The sequence below is a fragment of the Pyrus communis genome, chromosome 11 (assembly GCF_041283825.1).
Source record: "Pyrus communis isolate YQ-2024b chromosome 11, ASM4128382v1, whole genome shotgun sequence".
NCBI lineage: Eukaryota > Viridiplantae > Streptophyta > Magnoliopsida > Rosales > Rosaceae > Pyrus > Pyrus communis.
In genome coordinates this window covers 6,165,893-6,185,988 of record NC_142575.1, presented here as the reverse complement: position 1 = coordinate 6,185,988, position 20,096 = coordinate 6,165,893, and the positions used below count along the sequence as shown (strand labels likewise).

The following is a 20,096-nucleotide window of genomic DNA, read 5'->3' as shown; positions in this document are numbered from 1 at the left end:
AGTCCAAATTTGTGCCAGATGGCTAAAACAAATTCAAAGAATTTTTTTTTAATTATTATATAATGTGAAAATTAGAAAATTATTTTCAATATAATTTAATATTTAGATTGGTGGCTCACGGCACGTCGTGGTGGGTCACTGCGAGAGAGATTGAGAGGGAGGGCTGACAGAGATTGTAGAGAGGATTTGAGAGTTGCACGGCGTGAGGAGGAAGGAAGAAGAAGGTTCCGGTTGTTAAAACATTTTAAACCTTTACCCGACAAAAGATTTATGGGGCAAAAGCTTCTAAAATTTTGATATATGTTCAAAACCCTAGATTTTCGTCGAGCAAACGCAATTTAGTTAAAAATTGGTGGGAATGGAGTTTCCCTGACAAACTTATGGAATATTTTGTTGGGTTACCTCTATTTTGGGGGCAAATTTAAATTTTTGGGAAATTCTAGGGGTGTTTAAACCTTGCCCAACGAATACATAACTTTAGCCGACAAAATTTAGGAACTTGGCCCGACGAATTCAAGTATTCCGTCAGGCAACTTTAAAAAAGAATTTTCTTGAGTTTTGAACGTTAAGTTCAAATGGTTCAAAAAAAAATCATTGAATTTCATAATTAGGTAAATTTAGTGTGTGTTTTTACTTTCAATTTGGGTCTTGTACAAAATCAGAGCTAAAACGACCATTAAATCTTGATTTTTTGTTTCTAACTGTCTAATGATTTCATTCCGTTATCTAATCTCCGAACGTTTTTTTGGATGATTGTTGGTATAGAAGAACTCGAAGTATATGCAAACATGTTCAATGATTGGATCATGAAAACTAGTTTCGTAGAATGCGTGTCCCCTTGTAAAGAATGGATTCCAAATCACTTAGTATTTATTCTATACTTCCATTAAGTAGAATGTAAGTTTTTGGTGTATCCACTATTTTAAATATTTTAGATTGATGATCGTGTTCGTACATCTTATTCTTCTAGGGTTGAGGATTTGTGAAAAATCAACAAAATCGGAGCTAAAACAACCGTTAAATCGTGATTTTTTGTTTCTAACTGTCGAATGATTTTGTCCTGTTACAAAATCTCCGAACATTTTTTTTAGATGATTTTTGGTGTAGGAGATCTCGAAGTATATACGTTTACATTTGATGGTTGGATTGTGGATTGAGATTTTTTCAAAATAGTGGAGTTGAGTGAGCTGAAAAATGGAGAAAGAATGAATGTTTATAAAGCAGAAGCACATATGAGTCTAACGATAGGGATCGAAGCAGAGATTAGGGTTTTGTTTTCACATATCTAGATATAGGATCCCTGAAATGATGAAAATGGGACTACACTTGTACTCATCATCGCTCTTGAATTAAATGATATCAACCAATGCTGTGATAGAAGACAAATTCGATTTTGCACTGCCTCATGCATTTGTTAGGGATTCCAAAACACTTAGAGTTTATTCAATACTTTTATTAAGTACAATGTATTCTGTCGTGAAAAAAGGCTCAGGCATAGGGTTTAGAGCTTTGGAACCATTACAAAAAGAATTGAGAAAAGAAGAAAAATTTAAATGATATCAGTCAATGCTGTGATACAAAACAAATTCGATTTTGCACTGCCTCATGTATTTGGTTGGGATATTTATGATCATCACGATGGCATCCTCTCCATGTTTTTCCACATGCATGCAAGAAATCTGAGTAACTTTTGGTCATCACCTTCTTCGACACAAAGAAATTACTTAAGTACTCCACAGGGCGATCCTTATATCCCTTCCAACTACTTGTTCTAATATTTCTGTTAGAAATCTTATAGTTGCTGCGAACCCCTACAATTGACTTCCACTCCTTACTCTTCTTGTACTTACTAATCTTGTTTTTACCACCAATACTACCCCCTAAACCTCCATAACTGAAGTTGTGAAGAGGAGAAGTGTGACTTGCAAAATTCTGCCCGACGAATTATGACTTGCCCTACGATCACTTTTTATCGCGTACATAAAGGTTTTGAATAAACTCTAAATGTTGACCATCTTTACCCTACCAACTAAAAAAATTGACAAAATTTGGTTTATTGGGCAAAATTTTGTTGGGCAAGCCTTATTTTCTGGTAATGTTCGTTTTGAGACATTCATTAGCTCATTGTGCCTATGAGACGACTTTATCAACAACTTTCATATTTTTCTGAAGATCTGATGCGTTTACTGCTTGAGTATTTACACATTTAAGGAAGAGTGTTATAATTAATATTTCACATAGTGCAATTGTGTAAATCCTAGTAAAGATAAGTTAGGAATCCTTTACGATCTAGAAGATCTTTCCTCTTTGACTTTGTATTACTTGGAGAGCAGGTTATTCTCTCATCCTTATTACTATAAATAAAGGAATTAGGCATGAGTCTAAGACCATGATTTTCCAGGCCGGAGTCAGGCGGATCAGAATACAAGTACCTTAGATGTCCGATCATGGATTCAACAGCTCTGAGCAAAGCTAGATTAACAAAGTAGTGGTGCCACCATCATCTATTTTGGAGCAATGGGCAAAGCCCGAACAACTTTGCTGAGATTGACCATTCTTGTTCCACAAGATATGAAAACCTAATCCAACATGGAATCAACCTTGTTTCTCATATTCTTGAAGTTCCAACAATCTAGGAATTGGCATGCTCCGCAAGTAATCACACTCCCAAGATGATGCAATATCTACTTCTAGATATCCTCTGGATTCTCCCCGGTGTAATACAAGATTATATCCTAAAAAGGTCTTTCTCCCCATTGGTATAAATACACTCTTTTAGGATTCATCTCCAATAACGGAATTATCGCACTCTAACTCTCTTGCCCACTGCTTAAGTTTTATTATTACTCACGAACTTGACCATCAAAGAGCCTTTGACCGACACCATCCCGAGTATCTGGCTTGCTCACGATTGTTTACTCTTTTACAGATAATTACTCGGATTTGTGCACCTCCACCATCTGCTAAGGTGCGCGAACTTGATTCCAACAATGAGAAATCACATCACAGAATTCCTCAAACCTTTTTCTTCTCTCTATGCCACACACTCCCTCTCTAAATTTTAGGTCACAACAATTAGGCATATTAGGGATAAGTCAATTATTGGATATATTAGGGATGTTAGGCAATGAATAATGTGCTAAACCATGCGCATGAGTCAATTATTAGGCATATTAGCCTATTAGGCATGTTTTATTTTTATATATATTAGACAATGAATTTATAATATTAATGTTGGATTGTCCTGGTGTAATACAAGATTATATCCTTCTCCCCATTGTTATAAATACACTCTTTTAGGATTCATCTCTGGTAACGCAATTATCGCACTCTAACTCTCTTGCCCATTGCTTAAGTTTTATTTTTGCTCACTAACTTGACCATCAAAGAGCCTTTGATCGAAACCCTCACGGGTCTCTGGCTTGCTCACGATTTTTTACTCTTTTACAGATAATTACTCGGATTTGTACACCTTCACCATCTGCTAAGGTGCGCGAACTTGATTCCAACAATGAGAAATCACATCAGAGAATTCCTCAAACCTTTTTCTTCTCTCTATGCCACACACTGCCTCTCTAAATTTTAGGTCACAACAATTAGGCATATTAGGGATAAGTCAATTATTGGATGTCACATCCCGGCCCGGGGCGGACCACTTTCCGGGCCCGCTCCACCACCGTAGCACGATATTGTCTGCTTTGGGCCCCGACCACGCCCTCACGGTTTTGTTTCTGGGAACTCACATGAGAACTTCCCGATGGGTCACCCATCATGGGAGTGCTCTCGCATGCTACTCGCTTAACTTCGGAGTTCCTATGGAACCCGAAGCCAGTGAGCTCCCAAAAGGCCTCGTGCTAGGTAGGGATGGGAATATACATTTAAGGATCACTCCTCTGGGCGATGTGGGATGTCACAATCCACCCCCCTTAGGGGCCCGACGTCCTCATCGGCACACCACGGCCAGGGTTAGGCTTTGATACCAAATTGTCACATCCCGGCCCGGGGCGGACCACTTCCCGGGCCCGCTCCACCACCGTAGCACGATATTGTCCGCTTTGGGCCCCGACCACGCCCTCACGGTTTTGTTTCTGGGAACTCACACGAGAACTTCCCGATGGGTCACCTATCCTGGGAGTGCTCTCGCGCGCTACTCGCTTAACTTCGGAGTTCCTATGGAACCCGAAGCTAGTGAGCTCCCAAAAGGCCTCGTGCTAGGTAGGGATGGGAATATACATTTAAGGATCACTCCCCTGGGCGATGTGGGATGTCACATTGGATATATTAAGGATGTTAGGCAATGAATAATGTGCTAAAACATGCACATGAGTCAATTATTAGGCATATTAGCTGATAGGATTTTTACCGCCTGCAAAAGTAGGGATAAAAACACTTAAAAATACTTGCAAGAGTACAAGGTTGTCGTAGTATAGTAGCTCAAGCAAGATCATTTTCCATAGGGATTGAATGAATAATTTGTATTTAAACTAATCCTTAGCTAATTATTTAGAACAAATTTTGGAAAACGTTGATTTTGAATTTAAAAATAATAAAAACGAATTTAATTAAAAAGGTTAAAGCAATTAGCAAAGTAAAGAAAACAAAGGAAAACATTTTGAAAACCAAATTGTAAAAGCCTAGGATTCTGCCATTCCCTTAACAATCTTATACAATTTTACCAATTACTTATGAATTTCTACATACATGCTTTGAAGGTTAGGTTTTCCTAATGCATATTTTCCTCGTGATGTTCAAGCGAAAACGTATATCTAACATGCAACATGTCTGTGATGTTCAGATCAAATATAAACATGCAAAACTCATTAAGTTTTGTGAAAACCCTTTAAAAAACCATGCAACCCTTAAGAGCGTGATGTTCGCCTTAAGTGAACTTACAATTACTAATCACAAGAAGCCCTCTTCAATTTTAGGGTGATGTTCCAACAGAAATTGCATCAAATTACTTGTCTAAAAACCCTAATGGTCACGAATCACTAAGACAATTAGATAGTTTAATTATAGTGATTAATAATTCAAAGCAAACATGCATCCATTCATAAGCAAATTAATAAAATCACATATTCATGCTAAGGCTCATGACTTCGCCATAGCAAACGGAAATTAGTTACGAACAACTATAAAAACAAAAGAAAATATATTAACTAAAAAATGGATTGAAAACACCTTGTGGATAAAAAGTCTGAAGTTCTCCAAGATAATGTGTGCCTCCCCCCCCCCCCTAATAGCTAAATAGCTTATTTATACTACTACAAGATAAAACCCTCGTAGAAAAGGTTTTCTAAAAACTAGGAAATAAAATAATAAAAAGATAACTAGGAATTACATTCCTATTCTGACAAGGGAATCTATCCAGCAGAGAAATAGCCACGTTTCTGAACATTCAGGCCTCCAAAACAGCCCCAAAACGACTCAAATTAACTATTAGGACCTCCTCTTCAAATTCCAATAAGAGCCCAAGTCCGAAATCCATTATCTTTTAGCCCAAAAGTTGCAAATAAGCTCTGCAGCCCAATCTGCCAGCACTGTGCGCTGGGCATAAATTAATTCGCCACGATTAGATGCTTTGGGATAAAATTATGAAATTTTGACACACCGTTCTTGACAGATTCACGAATCCGCTTCAATTAGAATCACTAAAAAATTCCACTGTTTGATTACTTTATGCTCAGAACAAGTTTACATGTCCTACATTAAAAATGCATAACAAAGCATCAAAATCTCACCAAACAAATAACCAAAATAAACCAAAAATAGAGAATAATATATAATATAAAATCGACTCATCATTAGCCTATTAGGCATGTTTTATTTTTATATATATTAGACAATGAATTTATAACATTAATGTTTATTTTTCTTTTGTAAAATTATTAATCCTTTTTACAATCAGCATGGACTTAATTGTGTATATCAAATATTTAAATAGCGGTATTTTCGGCATTGAAAAGATGTATGATGTCTAAGTTAAACATAATTAATGAATTTGCTCATGTAGAGTCTAGTCATTAAATTTTATTCGAACAAAAAAAATTATGTTAGATTGTATTTAAAAAAAAAGTTAAATTTCAAAAGCTAAAGTTACATTTTCAGTGAAAAAAAAAAAAAATCTTTCTAACATTTCTTGACGTGTACGGTGTACTTAATTAAAAAAATCATCATAACTATAATTATGTTTAACGCAAATACTAGGAGCAAACAGTAGCGGCAATGCCCGATGTGTTTGTAATCGGATTATCCGGATCCGAGCAGCTACTAAGTAGGTGCATGCATGAAACAGTTCCCACGTGTACTTCTTATCCTGGCCACCCAATATCTGGTAGTAATCCAAACCAGTATTAAATAGCAGCACCACTACTATTGTGCATGAGGGTTAGAAGGCAGAGAGAGAGAGAGAGAGAGAGAGATGAGCAGCAGAGGCAGAAGATGGAACCAAGGAATTGGGTTAGCTTGTCACTGGTGGAACCAAGGAATTGGGTTAGCTTCTCTAAATTTGGATAGTTTTTTTTTTTTTTTTTTTTCATTTTTTCTTTTACATGCAATGGAATGTTCACTTTATTTTTTCTAATTGGAGCTTTGATCTTGAATTGGTTCAATTGGAGACTTTGGTTCATAAACTCGTCACAACATAAAACAATAGTCATTTTGGTTAAAATTGTTAGAACTTCCTTTCAAAATAAGAAACAAATAGGGGGAAAATAATGGACATAAGTGATAAGAAAGTTATCCAAAAATACTATTGATCCGCTTACAAGTTCAAAGACCAATATCCATAAATGTTTAATTCAATGACTAAAGCTCAATGATCTACCAAAATTTAAGAACAAGAGTACCAATTTTTTATCTTAATTTTACTACTCCATGTTGAAGTTGATAATGTAATTATATAGGTATGCAATAGTGGAAGAATTGGCAGGGCTAGGTGCCATTGTGCATACTTGTTCGCGAAATGAAATTGAACTTAATGACAGCCTGAGTCAATGGGAGAAGAAGGGTTTTCAAAGTCACTGGCTCGGTGTGTAATGTGGTGTCAAAAACCCAAAGAGAGGAGCTTATAAACAAGGTCTCATCACTCTTTGATGGCGAACTTAACATCCTTGTAAGTAGAAGACTGATTAGTTGAATTAACATATATGCATGAATCATAAATGATCATCACTCTTCGATGGCAAACTTAATATCCTCGTAAATATTTTTTTTCAAAATATTTCTGTTTGTCCTACACGTTTCCATGATTTGCAAAATTGTACTTTTTTAAAACTCAAACGTTCAACACACGTATGTACATACTTTTTATGTTTAATACACATAACTTTAATGCATTTTTCAGCAATACATATAAGCAAAAATCGTTATGTTATGCTACACCTTTCCAATAATGTCTTGTTATAGATAAACAATGTGGGGATTGTCAAACCGAAAGCAACGCTAGAGTACACAGCTGAAGATTACTCATTCATAATGAGTACCAATCTTGAATCTGCTTACCACTTGTGCCAACTTTCACATCCTTTTCTCAAAGCTGCAGGAGCTGCTAACATCGTTTTTTTGTCCTCTACTGCTGGTGTGGTCTCAATAGATAATGGATCTATATATGCTGCCACTAAAGGTGCTTAGTTAACTTCCTTATATTTATAGTTTTGACCTTTATAAATAAAATAAAAAAACATATCATTTATAATTTGTAGAAAACTGCATTAAATCCTTAAAAATTATCAGTTATAGACTAATACCTTGTATAAGATTAAATAATATTTTAGTCATTTGACTCCATGATCATATCAGTATACATATTCCACATACAATTATTTAATCCTAAGTTTTGGAATACTAATTAGACTATTGATTATTGACATTTCCTTTTTTTGTGTTGGTTTTATAAACAACTATAAAACCTATAAACAATTAAAATGTTATTTGTAGCTGCTAAGTATTATACTCATATAATTAATGATATTTACGTACCTATATATGCTTACACAGTTAGACCAACTCCAATGGTGGGCTAAAAGTCAAATTGCTCTCCAAAACCACTCCAACCCAAGGGGAAATTTTGGGCTAAATGCTAAATGCTAAACCAATGCCAAATTCCCCCAAAATTTAGTCCAGAAATCAGAGTGGACTCCACCCAATATTTATCGGAATTTAAAATTTTTTTGATTAAAATGTTCATAAAATTAATTTACTATAGTCTAAATTTAATTTAACAAAAAAAATAGCCTAAGTTCATTCTTTAATAATCCCGGAATAAAATTTTAGGCTAGAACGGTTGGAGCAAAAAAACTGTTTCTGGACTAAAAGCTAAATTTTTTGGGCTAAAAAATTTAGCTTTTAGCCCAACCATTGGAGATGGTCTTACATAGATTATATATAAGTACTGATATCGATACTTAAGTACGTACGGACGAATAATCAATATAAATTGTTTTTGTATTGATGTTGACTTTACTAGTATAAGTTTGTTAGGTTTGTGAATACTGAATATGTTTCTTTAACAATCTGATTTTACATAATAGATTTAGTAAATATACTTAAATATGACATGGTGTTTGAATTTAAAATTGAAACTTGAATTGAATTTAGAGGTTATAATCTAAGAACAATCTTTTTCAAACCTAAAATCTAGAAGCTCCTAAATTTTATCTTTTATAGATGAAACGATAGCGGCTTTATTATAATATTAAGAATTGATACAAATTTGAAAGAGGACATTCAAGATAACATTAAAAAAGTTTTCAATCAAAAGAAACTTTAACAAAACATAAAAGGCTAACTTGGCTAACTAATTATCACCATACCCATGACTTAGGCGAGACAAGCACGAGGATAAGTAAAGTAACGCATCAAAGTCTTGAACTCATCCACTTTCAAACTCAGAGGACTAAAATGACACTCAAAGTAAAAGAAACTCCATTCTTGGTGAAAAGGTCAAGCACTTCGCCAATTAGCATTTGAGAACTTCTGCGCACAAAGCCTCGAATATAATGAACATGAGGACACTTTTTGACAATAACAGCTCCTACTCCAAAGAAGAACTGACAACGAACCAACTAGTATCCATACCAACATAAATTTTGTGCGCAACACAATCCGCGAACCAATTCCAACAAAATAGACACATAAGGAGCTGATAACACACCAATACAAAACTAAAATATTCATGAAGAAAGACTCACAAAAAACCTCACCAAGGAGACACTGACTAAAATAGTAAAACGAAAAATAAACAAGCAACCATCTATGAGAAGATAAAGGGAGGGAGGCTAGAAAAATGGGAAGAGAGATTGTCACCAGCCTCCAATCAGAGCAAAGGACGGCGACTACGGAGGTTGTAGATTTAAGGTTTGGTAAAAGGAGAAAGATAAGCGGCTAGGTTTTTTTTTTTTTTTTTTTTCCTCTCTTAAGAGGGTGAGACGAGAAGACCCTAAGGCCTCGTTTGGCATGTCGTATAAGGGATCAGATAGGACTAATAGTACGGACCTGACCGTTTGGTGTCTTCTCGTATTAAATAGTCACCGGATTAATTTAATCAGTTGGATAGGATAGTCATGTATACACCTTCTTAATAAACCCTTCCAAAAGGAGTGGATTATTAGTCGGGTATAACCTTTCCTCTCTTTCGCACTTCGTTCTCCACGACACCTCCTCTCGCCGTCATCCCTCTCGTCGTCGTTCTCCCGGTCCCTACTCTTCTGGTACTGTCGCAATGCTACTCTCCTGGTACTATCCCTCTTCGTGAAATTCGTAAGTACTAGAAGAGTACTGAGCTCTTGATCAGGAAGTTGCCATTCCAGAGGCTTGTTAGTGAAATTGCCCAGGATTTCAAGACTGATATGCGTTTCTAGAGCCACGCGGTGTTGGCACTGCAGGAGGCTGCTGAGGCCTACCTTGTGGGTCTATTTGAGGACACCAACCTATGCGTCATCCATGCCAAGCGAGTTACCATCATGCATGCTGAACAATATTTCATTTGGGCAATTTTTTGGTATTTTTATGTATTTTTGTTCAACATTTAATTTGTTTATTTTTGTCCATTTGGTTGTCTGCAGCCTGACTGTTGAACAATATTCATCTGGGCAATTTTTTATTTTTTTGAAATTAGATTTTGCTTAATTTGGGGCTTTTTAATTTTCTTTTTATTTTGAAGTTTAGGATTTGAAAAGTATTTGGGTTTTTAGATAATTACATATTTATATTCGATACAATATGAATAATGCGGTTATAGTCCGATACTGCACCAAACGCCCGATCAATTTAGTCAGTACTATTCGGTGGCTATTGATCCTATCCAACAGAAATAGTCAGTACAATCCGAGCTGCCAAACGAGGCCTAAAGTTTGATACATTGTTTTTGGCGTGTGATTTTTAATGTTTGACCAAAGTATGGCTTTTCTGTATTCTATCTCAGGTGCCACGAATAAATTAGCAAAAAACTTGGCATGTGAGTGGGCGAAAAATAATATAAGGACCAATAGCAAAAAACTTGGCATGTGAGTGGGCGAAAGATAATATAAGGACCAATAGCGTTGCTCATTGGTTCATCACGACTCCCCTCGTTGATCTGGTAAAATTATCCTGATCATGTTCTTGTGCATGCCTTTTATTTTCATTTTTTTTAATACAATCGATGTTGGGCAGGAAAATGGAAACCGGATTTAAGATACATGAATGAAATTTTTTAACACACTTATATTACAGATCCCTTGCAAGTTGCATCTCATAACTTTAAGCCAATTAGTATTTTATTGATGGGGTCTGCCAAAAGTCCATAGTCAAAATTAGAATAAAATGTTGGGTTTTGCCAAAATTTCATGTTTTTTGTTTATTCATGTATATATAGGTTCAATTTTTTAAACAAATGATACTATTTACACTAAGGGGTTGAGGAGTAAGTGAAGTCTCATAATGGGCTAGCAATAATGTGGTTCAAATTCGCTTTTGGCGAGAATCGAACCTAAAACTTCTCACTTACCAATGAAAAAGAATATCACTAGACCGTAGTACCAAGTGACATGTTGAGGTTCAAATTTAGACCTGAATTGTGTACAACAAGTTTTATGGTGAAAAGGTTTACAGCAAGTTTAGATCATACTTCTAGCCTTATTTAATTTGTTTATGAAGAGCTTGACCAATTATAAGATCGTTGCTAATATATGTGTCCTACACATCAATTCTCTGTTCTTCCATTCTCTCTTTTATACATGCAGTTTCTCGGAAATGAAAAGAAATTGGAGATGATAAACTCTTGGTGCCCTTTAGGACGTCCTAGAAAGCCAGAGGAGGTGTCTTCCTTGGTAGCATTTCCATGCCTACCTGCAGCCTCTTACATTACTGGGCAAACTATTATCGTCGACGGCAGGGTGACCGTCACTGGCTTGCTCTTCCAAGGAGCATGACTTGGAAATAGCTCTATATGTATGCAAATGTAGTAGAAGAGACAGTACTTGAGATCATGAAAAAAAAAATCTCTTATCTAATTCCAAATTGTATGTGAAAAATAGGTGACATCAGTAGTTCCCATAGTGAAGTTTGCAACTATTGTACTTGCACAATAAAACAGATAATAAACGAACTTTTTTCTGCTTTGGTTGACTAGTGGATTGTGAAGTACTTGTTGCTTGCTCTTTCCTTTTCGGCTACACATTAACAACATATCAGAAAACTTGTTATAACCTGATTGCTTACAAAAACTTCCATATGCGAACAAATTATTAAGGATGTAAACCAATGTAAAATGTGATCATACCTTCATCGCTTTTGGTTGACTAGGCCCTTTTGTCCACATCTGGTGCAAGTAAATGGGGTGTTTACTCATCCACTAAGCTTTGTCCTTTCATTACTTGCCACTGGAGGGAGGACTTTACCAGGCTCCTTAACCCTTTTTTTCTTGGGTCTTCCAATTTGCTTCTTGTACATTGGAGGATCAACTGGAGTGGGTTGGATCACATGATCCTGCAGCTGATAGGAGTAGGCATTGGGGTTCTGACAGGACCCTTAGATATATATGTTGCTTGCTTGTAGCAATCATCCAAATACTTTTTTTGGTCTTGTTGCTTTCTGAGAATACAAGTCATTGCATGTGCACATGGGATTCCACACATACCCCTTTCTTATTTTTACTTTTTTTTGCAAAAGCATCTATTTGCAGCTAAGTCCACAGCGAACTCCCTTCCACTCATTGTTCTAACTCGGTACTTCATATTCCCAACAAGAGTCGCAATGCAATACCCCACTATACTCTTTTAGCTTGTCAATAATCTTATGAATTCTTGGACCCCCTTGTACCTTCCACTTCAATGTTTTCCCTTCGACTTCAAACCTGTCTTAAAGCAGACTAGCATTCGAAGAAGAGGGAGGAAAAGTGGGATTAGGTGGGGGCACGTGAAAATGTGGTAAGGGAGGAAAGGGAAGGTTTAGTTGGGTAGTTTTTTTTTTTTTTCATTTTAGCACGAAAAAGTGGTCATGTGTTCCTTTTTAGTGTGGATTTGGACAAAATAGTGACAGAAAGATGACATTAATTTGCCGGACTAATATTCAGTGATTATATTGATTGATTTTCAATTTCAAAAACCATCATAATTAAGGGGGTCAATTTCAAGCACCATTTATGATAAAAACTCTTCGTTTTTTTTTTGTTTTTGTTATTAATTTTAAATAAAATATGATATTGCAAATGATTTCTAATTTGTACATTATTAATAATTAAATTACTTTCTTTTAATTTGTTCTAACCAATGGCATAAATTTGGACTCCTAGTGAGCAAAATATAAGTTCTGCACTTTACATTTTATCACTTAATGACCAATTTGGCAGACTGGTATATAAAATTGAGAGACGCATGATATTGAAATTGGATGAATTTTTAAGGTTACCCAATTTCAAATTCAAGGACAATCAATTTGCGTAGTTTGCAACATCATAACAAGGAAACAAAAAGTTGCAAACGTCCGTGGATGAATTATGGGTTTCAATTATTTTTTTACTAGCCTCTCGCTTAAACGAATTCAAGTCCAAAACAAAAGATTTGAGAAAACTGAGAACACAAGGTAAGTATCAACATCCACATAAACGCAAAGGTCCGTGGATGAATGCTCTAGTTCTGTTTAGTTCAATCAACTATCTAGTTGGTATCACAACTTTGTCCTAAGGGTGTCCAATAATTAAGCTTTAATACCATTATGTCACGTTCAAGACCTAGAGTCAGTAGAAAAATCAACCCCACATCTGACTAAAAATTAAATAAATAAAACTAAAACTGAAATAGGGTGAGAAATTAATTTCTCAACTCAAGAATTACTTACAATAACTTGGATTGGATGTGGTCCCTATTTATCAACATTTTTTTATTGAAATCTTGTTGGTTTTTAGTTTTTTATTAAAGTCCCTGAAATTAATGCAATAATGCATTTCTATGTAGGTTATTATAAATTTATAATTTTTAGTTTAAAATTTGATATTTGTAGTTATTTATATTAATGAGATTTTAAATAAAATCTATAATTTGTTGAAAATATTGAAAAAATATTCTTAAATAAAACCCATGATTTGTCATTACTTGTATTAATGACATTTTACATACAAAAAATTGGTAATTTTTATACAATACATTTTACATACAAAAAGTTGGTACATTTTATACAAAATAAAGGTGATACGTTTTATATAATGGGTACATTTCATATATATATATATATATATATATATAAACAATGGGTACATTTTACACAAAAAAGAGATGGTACTTACGAAAAAAAATGGGTACAATTTATGTAACATCCCACGTTGACAAACGGAGAGGGGGTGACGTGCCTTATATGTATATGCCCACCTCCATATAGCATGAGGCCTTTTGGGAGCTCACTGGCTTCAGAGTTCATCGGAACTCCGAAGTTAAGTGAGTTCGGGCGAGAGCAATCCCATAATGAGTGACCCACTGGGAAGTTCCCATGTGAGTTCCCAGAAACAAAACCATGAGGGCGTGGCCGGGGCCCAAAGTGGACAATATCGTGCTACGGCGGAGCTGAGACTGGGATGTGACAAAATGGTATCAATGCCACTCTGATGTGTGGTGCGAGTGCGCCGACGAGGACGTCGGGCCCCTAAGGGGGTGGATTGTAACATCTCACATCGACAAATGGAGAGAGGGTGATGTGCCTTATATGTACATGCCCACCTCTATATAGCACGAGGCATTTTGGGAGCTCACTGGCTTTAGAGTTCATCGAAACTCCGAAGTTAAGCGAGTTCGGGCGAGAGCAATCCCAGGATGGGTGACCCATTGGGAAGTTCTCGCGTGAGTTCCCAGAAACAAAACCGTGAGGGCGTGGCTAGGGCCCAAAGCAGTCAATATCGTGCTATGGCGGAGTCGGGACTGGGATGTGACAATTTGCGCATAACAAAGTGGTACATTTTTAAGGACAAATGGGTACATTATTAATAAATTATGGGTACAAATAAAAGGTCAAAAAAATATGAGTACAAATAAAAGTTTGAAAAATATAGACAAAAAAAGAAATTAATATATGGGTACAAACTAAAACTGAATAGAAAATTGGCACAATTTAAAAAAAAAGGTTGCAAATTAAAATGGGTACCAACTAAAAATAAAAATATATGATACAAAATTTAGCCATAATTATAAATATATCAAATGTAACGTTTTTAACCCTAAATAAATAATTTATAAATAAAATTTAATTATCTTGATATGTAAAATATTTTATTATTGAAATAATTAATGATGTTTATTAAAATCAAGAGACCTTGATTAAAAATTGAAAAGGAACAAGGTTTCAATAAATGGAGTTGAAAAAGGAGGAATGGAAACTTAATTCCTCCCCTTAATTGAACTTCTAGCCTCACATCTAATTCAACTCATTCCATCTACCCTCTTAATTGTCTATTTGTAAACCTGGAAAGCAAAAAAGGAGTGGGCTAAAACAGCTCAGTAAAGACATAATCTTTTAACAAGTAAATTGACCATTTAGAGTATAAGAAATTAATATATTTTTAAAAGATTAAACGGGTAATAATACAAAGTAGATGAAATTAATCGCGCTGCTTAACATATAATTATCATTTAAGTATTTTTTGAAAATTCAGGTGGTCACATGGGAATCTGACGGTGGTGGTGGTTTGATGATTGTGGTTGTTTGATTTTGGTGGAGCCTTGCAGTGTGTGGTGGTGGTCGTCTGTGTCGTATGCGAGAAAGGGAGAGGTGAGGCCGTGGTCCACGATCGTTGAGGAGGAGCTCAGGGGGATGGTCCCGGAGTACATCGTCGAGACGATGTTGCAGGGAGGGGGATCGTCACCTGCATTGGGTGGAGAGGAAGATGAGATCTGCGCTTCAAAATTTTTTTTTTTTTAAAATAAAATATTTAATGATATTGCAAATGATTTCTAATTTTTACAGTAATAATAATTAATTTTTTTTCTTTTAATTTTTTTTTAATCATGGGGCACAAATTTGGACTCAAAGTTGATAGAATGTGAGCTTTGCACTTGTTACATTATCACTTAACGGCTTATTTGACAAATTGATTAACGGTTGTATGGTATTAGTATAAAATTAGAAGTATTTTATTTAATCTTTTAAAAGGAGAGCAGCAACATCTCTTTGATCATCATTGTATTATTCATCATCGTTGGTGAATCGAATTTAGAATGTATTATGTGGAATACAGTTTTAGAATTCATCTTCATGTGCTGGACTACCCCGTGACAATTGAATCGGAAGTTGTATGAAATTGAAAGACATTGTGCGATGTTGAAATTGGATGAAATATAATTTAGACAAATTCAAATTGTAGAACAATCAATTTGCATAGTTTGCCACATCAAACAAGCAAACAAAAAGTTGCAAGTTGCTGAGGATAAATTATTAGTGGACAGCAGGAAATCCTACTTTTCCCTGGCCACCAAAATATCAACTAATAATTGTCGACGAGAAATACAATCGAAATTGGAAACTAGAAAGTTTCTATCTGTCTGTCTTTTATATAGAAAGCGAGAGCCCCAACTTGGGGTTACGCATGCTGGCAAAATTTTGGGGTTACGGGGCTTCAACAAAAAAACAAATAGGATCAAAATGCCCCTTAGCCAAAAAAATCCAAAACCAATCTAAAATAATATATCAAATTATGCAAGGGTAATTTGGTAATTTGGTTATCATAACATATAATACAAATATAAGTGGGAAGAGAGAAATGAACAAAAAAATAAAAGGGAAGAGAGAAAAGAATAAACAAATGACAAAATTGATGGTGCCCACGTAATGATGGAAGAAAAATATAATAAATAAGAAAAATCATGAATGGTGTGCTCAAAACATCTTAAGAGATGTGTATATATATAGATTAGAGAGCAGACAAGGAGATTAGACAGCAGATAGAAATGTACGAGCGTGCAGAAGGCTAGTTTGTATATATATAGATTAGAGAGCAGACGGAGATTAGACAGCAGATAGAAATGAATAGTAGAGAAGGGAGATGGTCTCTTCGTGGAATGACAGCTCTTGTCACTGGTGGAACCAAAGGAATTGGGTTAGCTTCTCTCAATTTGGATACTTAAGAACATTAATCTTCTTTTAGTTTCAATTTTCCTATACATGCAATGCAATATTCTCTTTATTTCTCCACTTGTCCCGTGTTTACTTCTGTTTTATAATTATGGGTTTGAATTATTTTTTTACTGCTGTTTGTTAAATTAGTTAAGTATATATTTAGGTATGCGATAGTGGAGGAATTGGCAGGGCTGGGTGCAATTGTGCATACTTGTTCCCGAAATGAAGTTGACCTTAATGACTGCCTGAGTCAGTGGGAGAAGAAGGGTTTCCAAGTCACTGGCTCAGTCTGTGATGTGGTGTCTAAAACCCAAAGAGAGGAGCTTATAAACAAGGTTTCATCACTCTTTGATGGCAAACTTAACATTTTTGTAAGTAAATGACTGATCAATTGAAATAACACATATGCATGAATCATTAATCATCATCACTCTTTGACGGCAAACTTAACATTTTTGTAAGTAAATGACTAATCAATTGAAATAACACATATGCATGAACATTAATCATCATCACTCTTTCATAGCAAACTTAACATCCTCGTAAATATTTCTTTTTGTTGTAGACGTTTCAATACTTTGTAAAATTGTGTTAAAACTCAAAGATGTACACGTTTCGTGCATTTTTTTAATAAAACATATAAGCTAAAATCATTACGTTATGCTAAACCTTTCCGATAATGTCTTGTTATAGATAAACAATGTGGGGACTGTCGTACCGAAGGCAACGCTAGAGTACACAGCTGAAGATTACTCATTCATAATGAGTACCAATCTTGAATCTGCTTACAACTTGTGCCAACTTACACACCCTCTTCTCAAAGCTTCAGGAGTCGCTAACATCGTTTTTTTGTCCTCTGTTGCTGGTGTGGTCTCAGCAGGTGTCGGATCTATATATTCTGCCACTAAAGGTGCTTAGTTAATTTCCTTATGTAGTTTTGATCTTTATAAAAAAAAATTAAAAAAAAAAATAAAAAAACATATTTTGTTTATTATTTGTAAAAAAACGCTTCATTCAAATCCTTATCACTTTTAGACTAATACCTTATATAAGATTAAAAGATAATTTTGTGCACAACTTGAATCTCGTGCATAACACAATCGGTGAACCAATTCTAACAAAGTAGGCACAAAAGGAGCCGATAACACACCAATACAAAATTAATACACTCACGAAAAAATACTCATAAAAAACCTCACCAAGGAGACACTTATTGACAAAAATACTAAGATGAAAAAATAAATAAGCAACAATCGATGAGAAGATGAAGGAGAGAGGCTAGAAAAATGAGGAGAGGGCTTGCTACCGCCTCCAGTCGAAGCAAGAGGCTGGTGACTATGGAGTTTGAAGATTTAGGGTTTGGTAAGAGAAGAAAGAGGAGCGGCTAATGTTTTTTTTTTCTTCCATAAGAGGTTGAGACGAGAAACCCCTAGAATTTGATTACATTGTTTGGTGTGTAATTTTTGATGTTTGACCAAAGTGTGGCTTTTTTCCTTATTGTATCTCAGGTGCAATGAATCAGTTAGCAAAAAACTTGGCATGTGAGTGGGCGAAAGATAACATAAGGACCAATAGTGTGGCACCTTGGTTCATCAGGACTCCCCTCGTTGAACCTGTAAGATTATCCTGATCACGTTCTGGTGCATGTTGTTTATTTTCATTTTTTCTAATACAATCGATGTTGTGGCAGGAAAATCGAAATCGAATTTAAGATACATTAGTGAATTCTTTTAACTACTTGTATTACAATCATTTCATAACTTCAAGCCAATCAGTATTTCATTGATGAGTCTGCCAAAAGTTCATAGTAAAAATTAGAATAAAAAGTTGGGGTTTGCCAAAAGTCCATATGTCTTTTGTTTATTGATGTATAGGTTCAATTTTAGACCTGATTTGTTTACAAAAAGTTTTTTGTTGAAAAGTTTACAGCAAGCTTAGATCATACTTCTAGTTTTAATTAATTTGTTTACGAAGAGCTTGACCAATTATTAAGATCATCGGTAATATATGTGTCCTACACATCCATTCTCTTTTCATCCATTATCTCTTCTATGCATGCAGTTTCTCCGAGATGAAAAGACTTTGGAGATGATAAACTCTCGGTGCCCTTTAGGACGTCCTGGAGAGCCAAAGGAGGTCTCTTCCTTGGTAGCATTTCTATGCCTACCTGCAGCCTCTTACATTACTGGACAAACTATTATCGTCGATGGTGGGGTGACCGTCAATGGCTTGCTCTTCCAAGGAACATAACTTTGAAACAGTTCTAAAAAAAAAAAAAAAAAAAAAAAATTCTCGTATCTAGTAATTCCAAAGTGGTGTGCTTTTATTGTATGTGAAAATTGGTGGCATCATTAATGTTCTAATTAAATAAGAAAATAAAAGATTGCCAAACATTTGGTCTATTGACATTTAGTTTAGCTATATTGGAAGAGCTTTCAAGCCTGGATTTTTTTTTTTAAGGTAAAATTTTTACCAAGACAACAAAATTACAAAGAAAGAGGTCCAATTATATTAAGCACACAACGTAGATGTGGACCTTCAAAGTAATGCAAAAATGGCCCAAAACAAAGGTTTGAGTTCACCACAAAAATAAAAAACCGCTACAAATCCTAGCAACTTGCTACCCCACCATTGCCAAAGCGCCACCAACCAACCATCTCAAACCATCGCCCAATAGATGCCTGAGATCGGCCGAACACAACCCCAAAACTGGATGAAGAGAAGACTCCAACATCCTTCAAACAACACACCAAGATTGCCAGTTCATTGGAAATGATCGACATGTATGATTAGAACAATAAAAAAATGCTTCTATAATCTGTTCAAACTTCAAGCAATAGGTAGTACTAGAAGCAGGAAATTCAAATAAATAGATTTTATTGAGAAACAACAAAACTCCTCAAGAAGCATTGCACATCCTCGTTTTCCTTACAAAGCCGATCATAAAATTAATTTTCTGGATTACTGGACGGCATGTCTCTATTAATGATCAATGATACAAGGTTTTTTTTTTTTTTTTTTTTTTTTGTTCTTGGAAAAAAATTAAGATAGGAATCTTATTACGTTTCATGTAATATGTCCCCTTTTTTCTTTTCATGCAATTAAAAATTAAAAAATAATTAATTTAAGTTGTGAGGTGAACTTAGATATATGAGAGAGAAAAACGCCTTAAGCAACATCAACTGAACGCTTCAAAGATTACATAAATATGGTTTGGACAACTTGCTTATCAAGTATTGTCAAAACTTCATATGTCTAGCTTGTTGTAGGGCCTGTTTCCAATTTGAAATGCTTTTCAAATAACTAAAGCGCTTGCAAACATGACAATGTTAATTAAAAATAGTTTAAAATGTGTTTGGTTTAAAAAGTACTTGAACTGTTTTGTGGAATAATAACATGCTATGCAATTTTTGAGATCTTTTTCAAGAAACACTTGCATTTTATTAAAAATTTCTATATGCTTCTTCTAAAAGCACTTCTAAGCATAGTCGTGTGAGTATTAAACTCATTCTATGACC

The 20,096-nt window shown here is 35.1% G+C and overlaps 1 protein-coding gene, 1 long non-coding RNA gene and 1 pseudogene across 4 annotated transcripts; 2 read left to right on the top strand and 1 right to left on the bottom strand.

The window, feature by feature from the left end:
• The first annotated feature begins 6,398 nt into the window (after positions 1-6,398).
• Positions 6,399-11,610, top strand: LOC137742974 (tropinone reductase homolog At2g29330-like; annotated as a pseudogene). Its single transcript, XR_015953435.1, has 5 exons — positions 6,399-6,492; positions 6,906-7,114; positions 7,408-7,631; positions 10,462-10,579; positions 11,223-11,610. The product of XR_015953435.1 is annotated as a tropinone reductase homolog At2g29330-like (transcript).
• On the bottom strand, positions 11,469-11,977 carry LOC148692780 (uncharacterized). The gene is made up of 2 exons (XR_015953436.1): positions 11,762-11,977; positions 11,469-11,651 (listed from the first exon to the last, which is right to left on the bottom strand). It is a non-coding gene; the product is annotated as an uncharacterized LOC148692780 (long non-coding RNA).
• Positions 11,978-16,339: 4,362 nt separating this feature from the next.
• On the top strand, positions 16,340-18,980 carry LOC137742178 (tropinone reductase homolog At1g07440-like). 2 transcript variants are annotated; one of them, XM_068481965.2, is made up of 5 exons: positions 16,340-16,558; positions 16,742-16,913; positions 17,272-17,488; positions 18,087-18,193; positions 18,640-18,980. In XM_068481965.2, the coding sequence occupies exons 1-5, from the start codon at positions 16,485-16,487 to the stop codon at positions 18,826-18,828; spliced, it is 759 nt and encodes a 252-aa protein (XP_068338066.1). In that variant the 5' UTR covers positions 16,340-16,484; the 3' UTR covers positions 18,829-18,980. The 2 variants fall into 2 exon arrangements, with proteins under 2 accessions (XP_068338066.1, XP_068338065.1); XM_068481964.2 differs by having other exon boundaries at positions 16,355-16,558; positions 16,742-16,949.
• Positions 18,981-20,096: the final 1,116 nt, after the last annotated feature.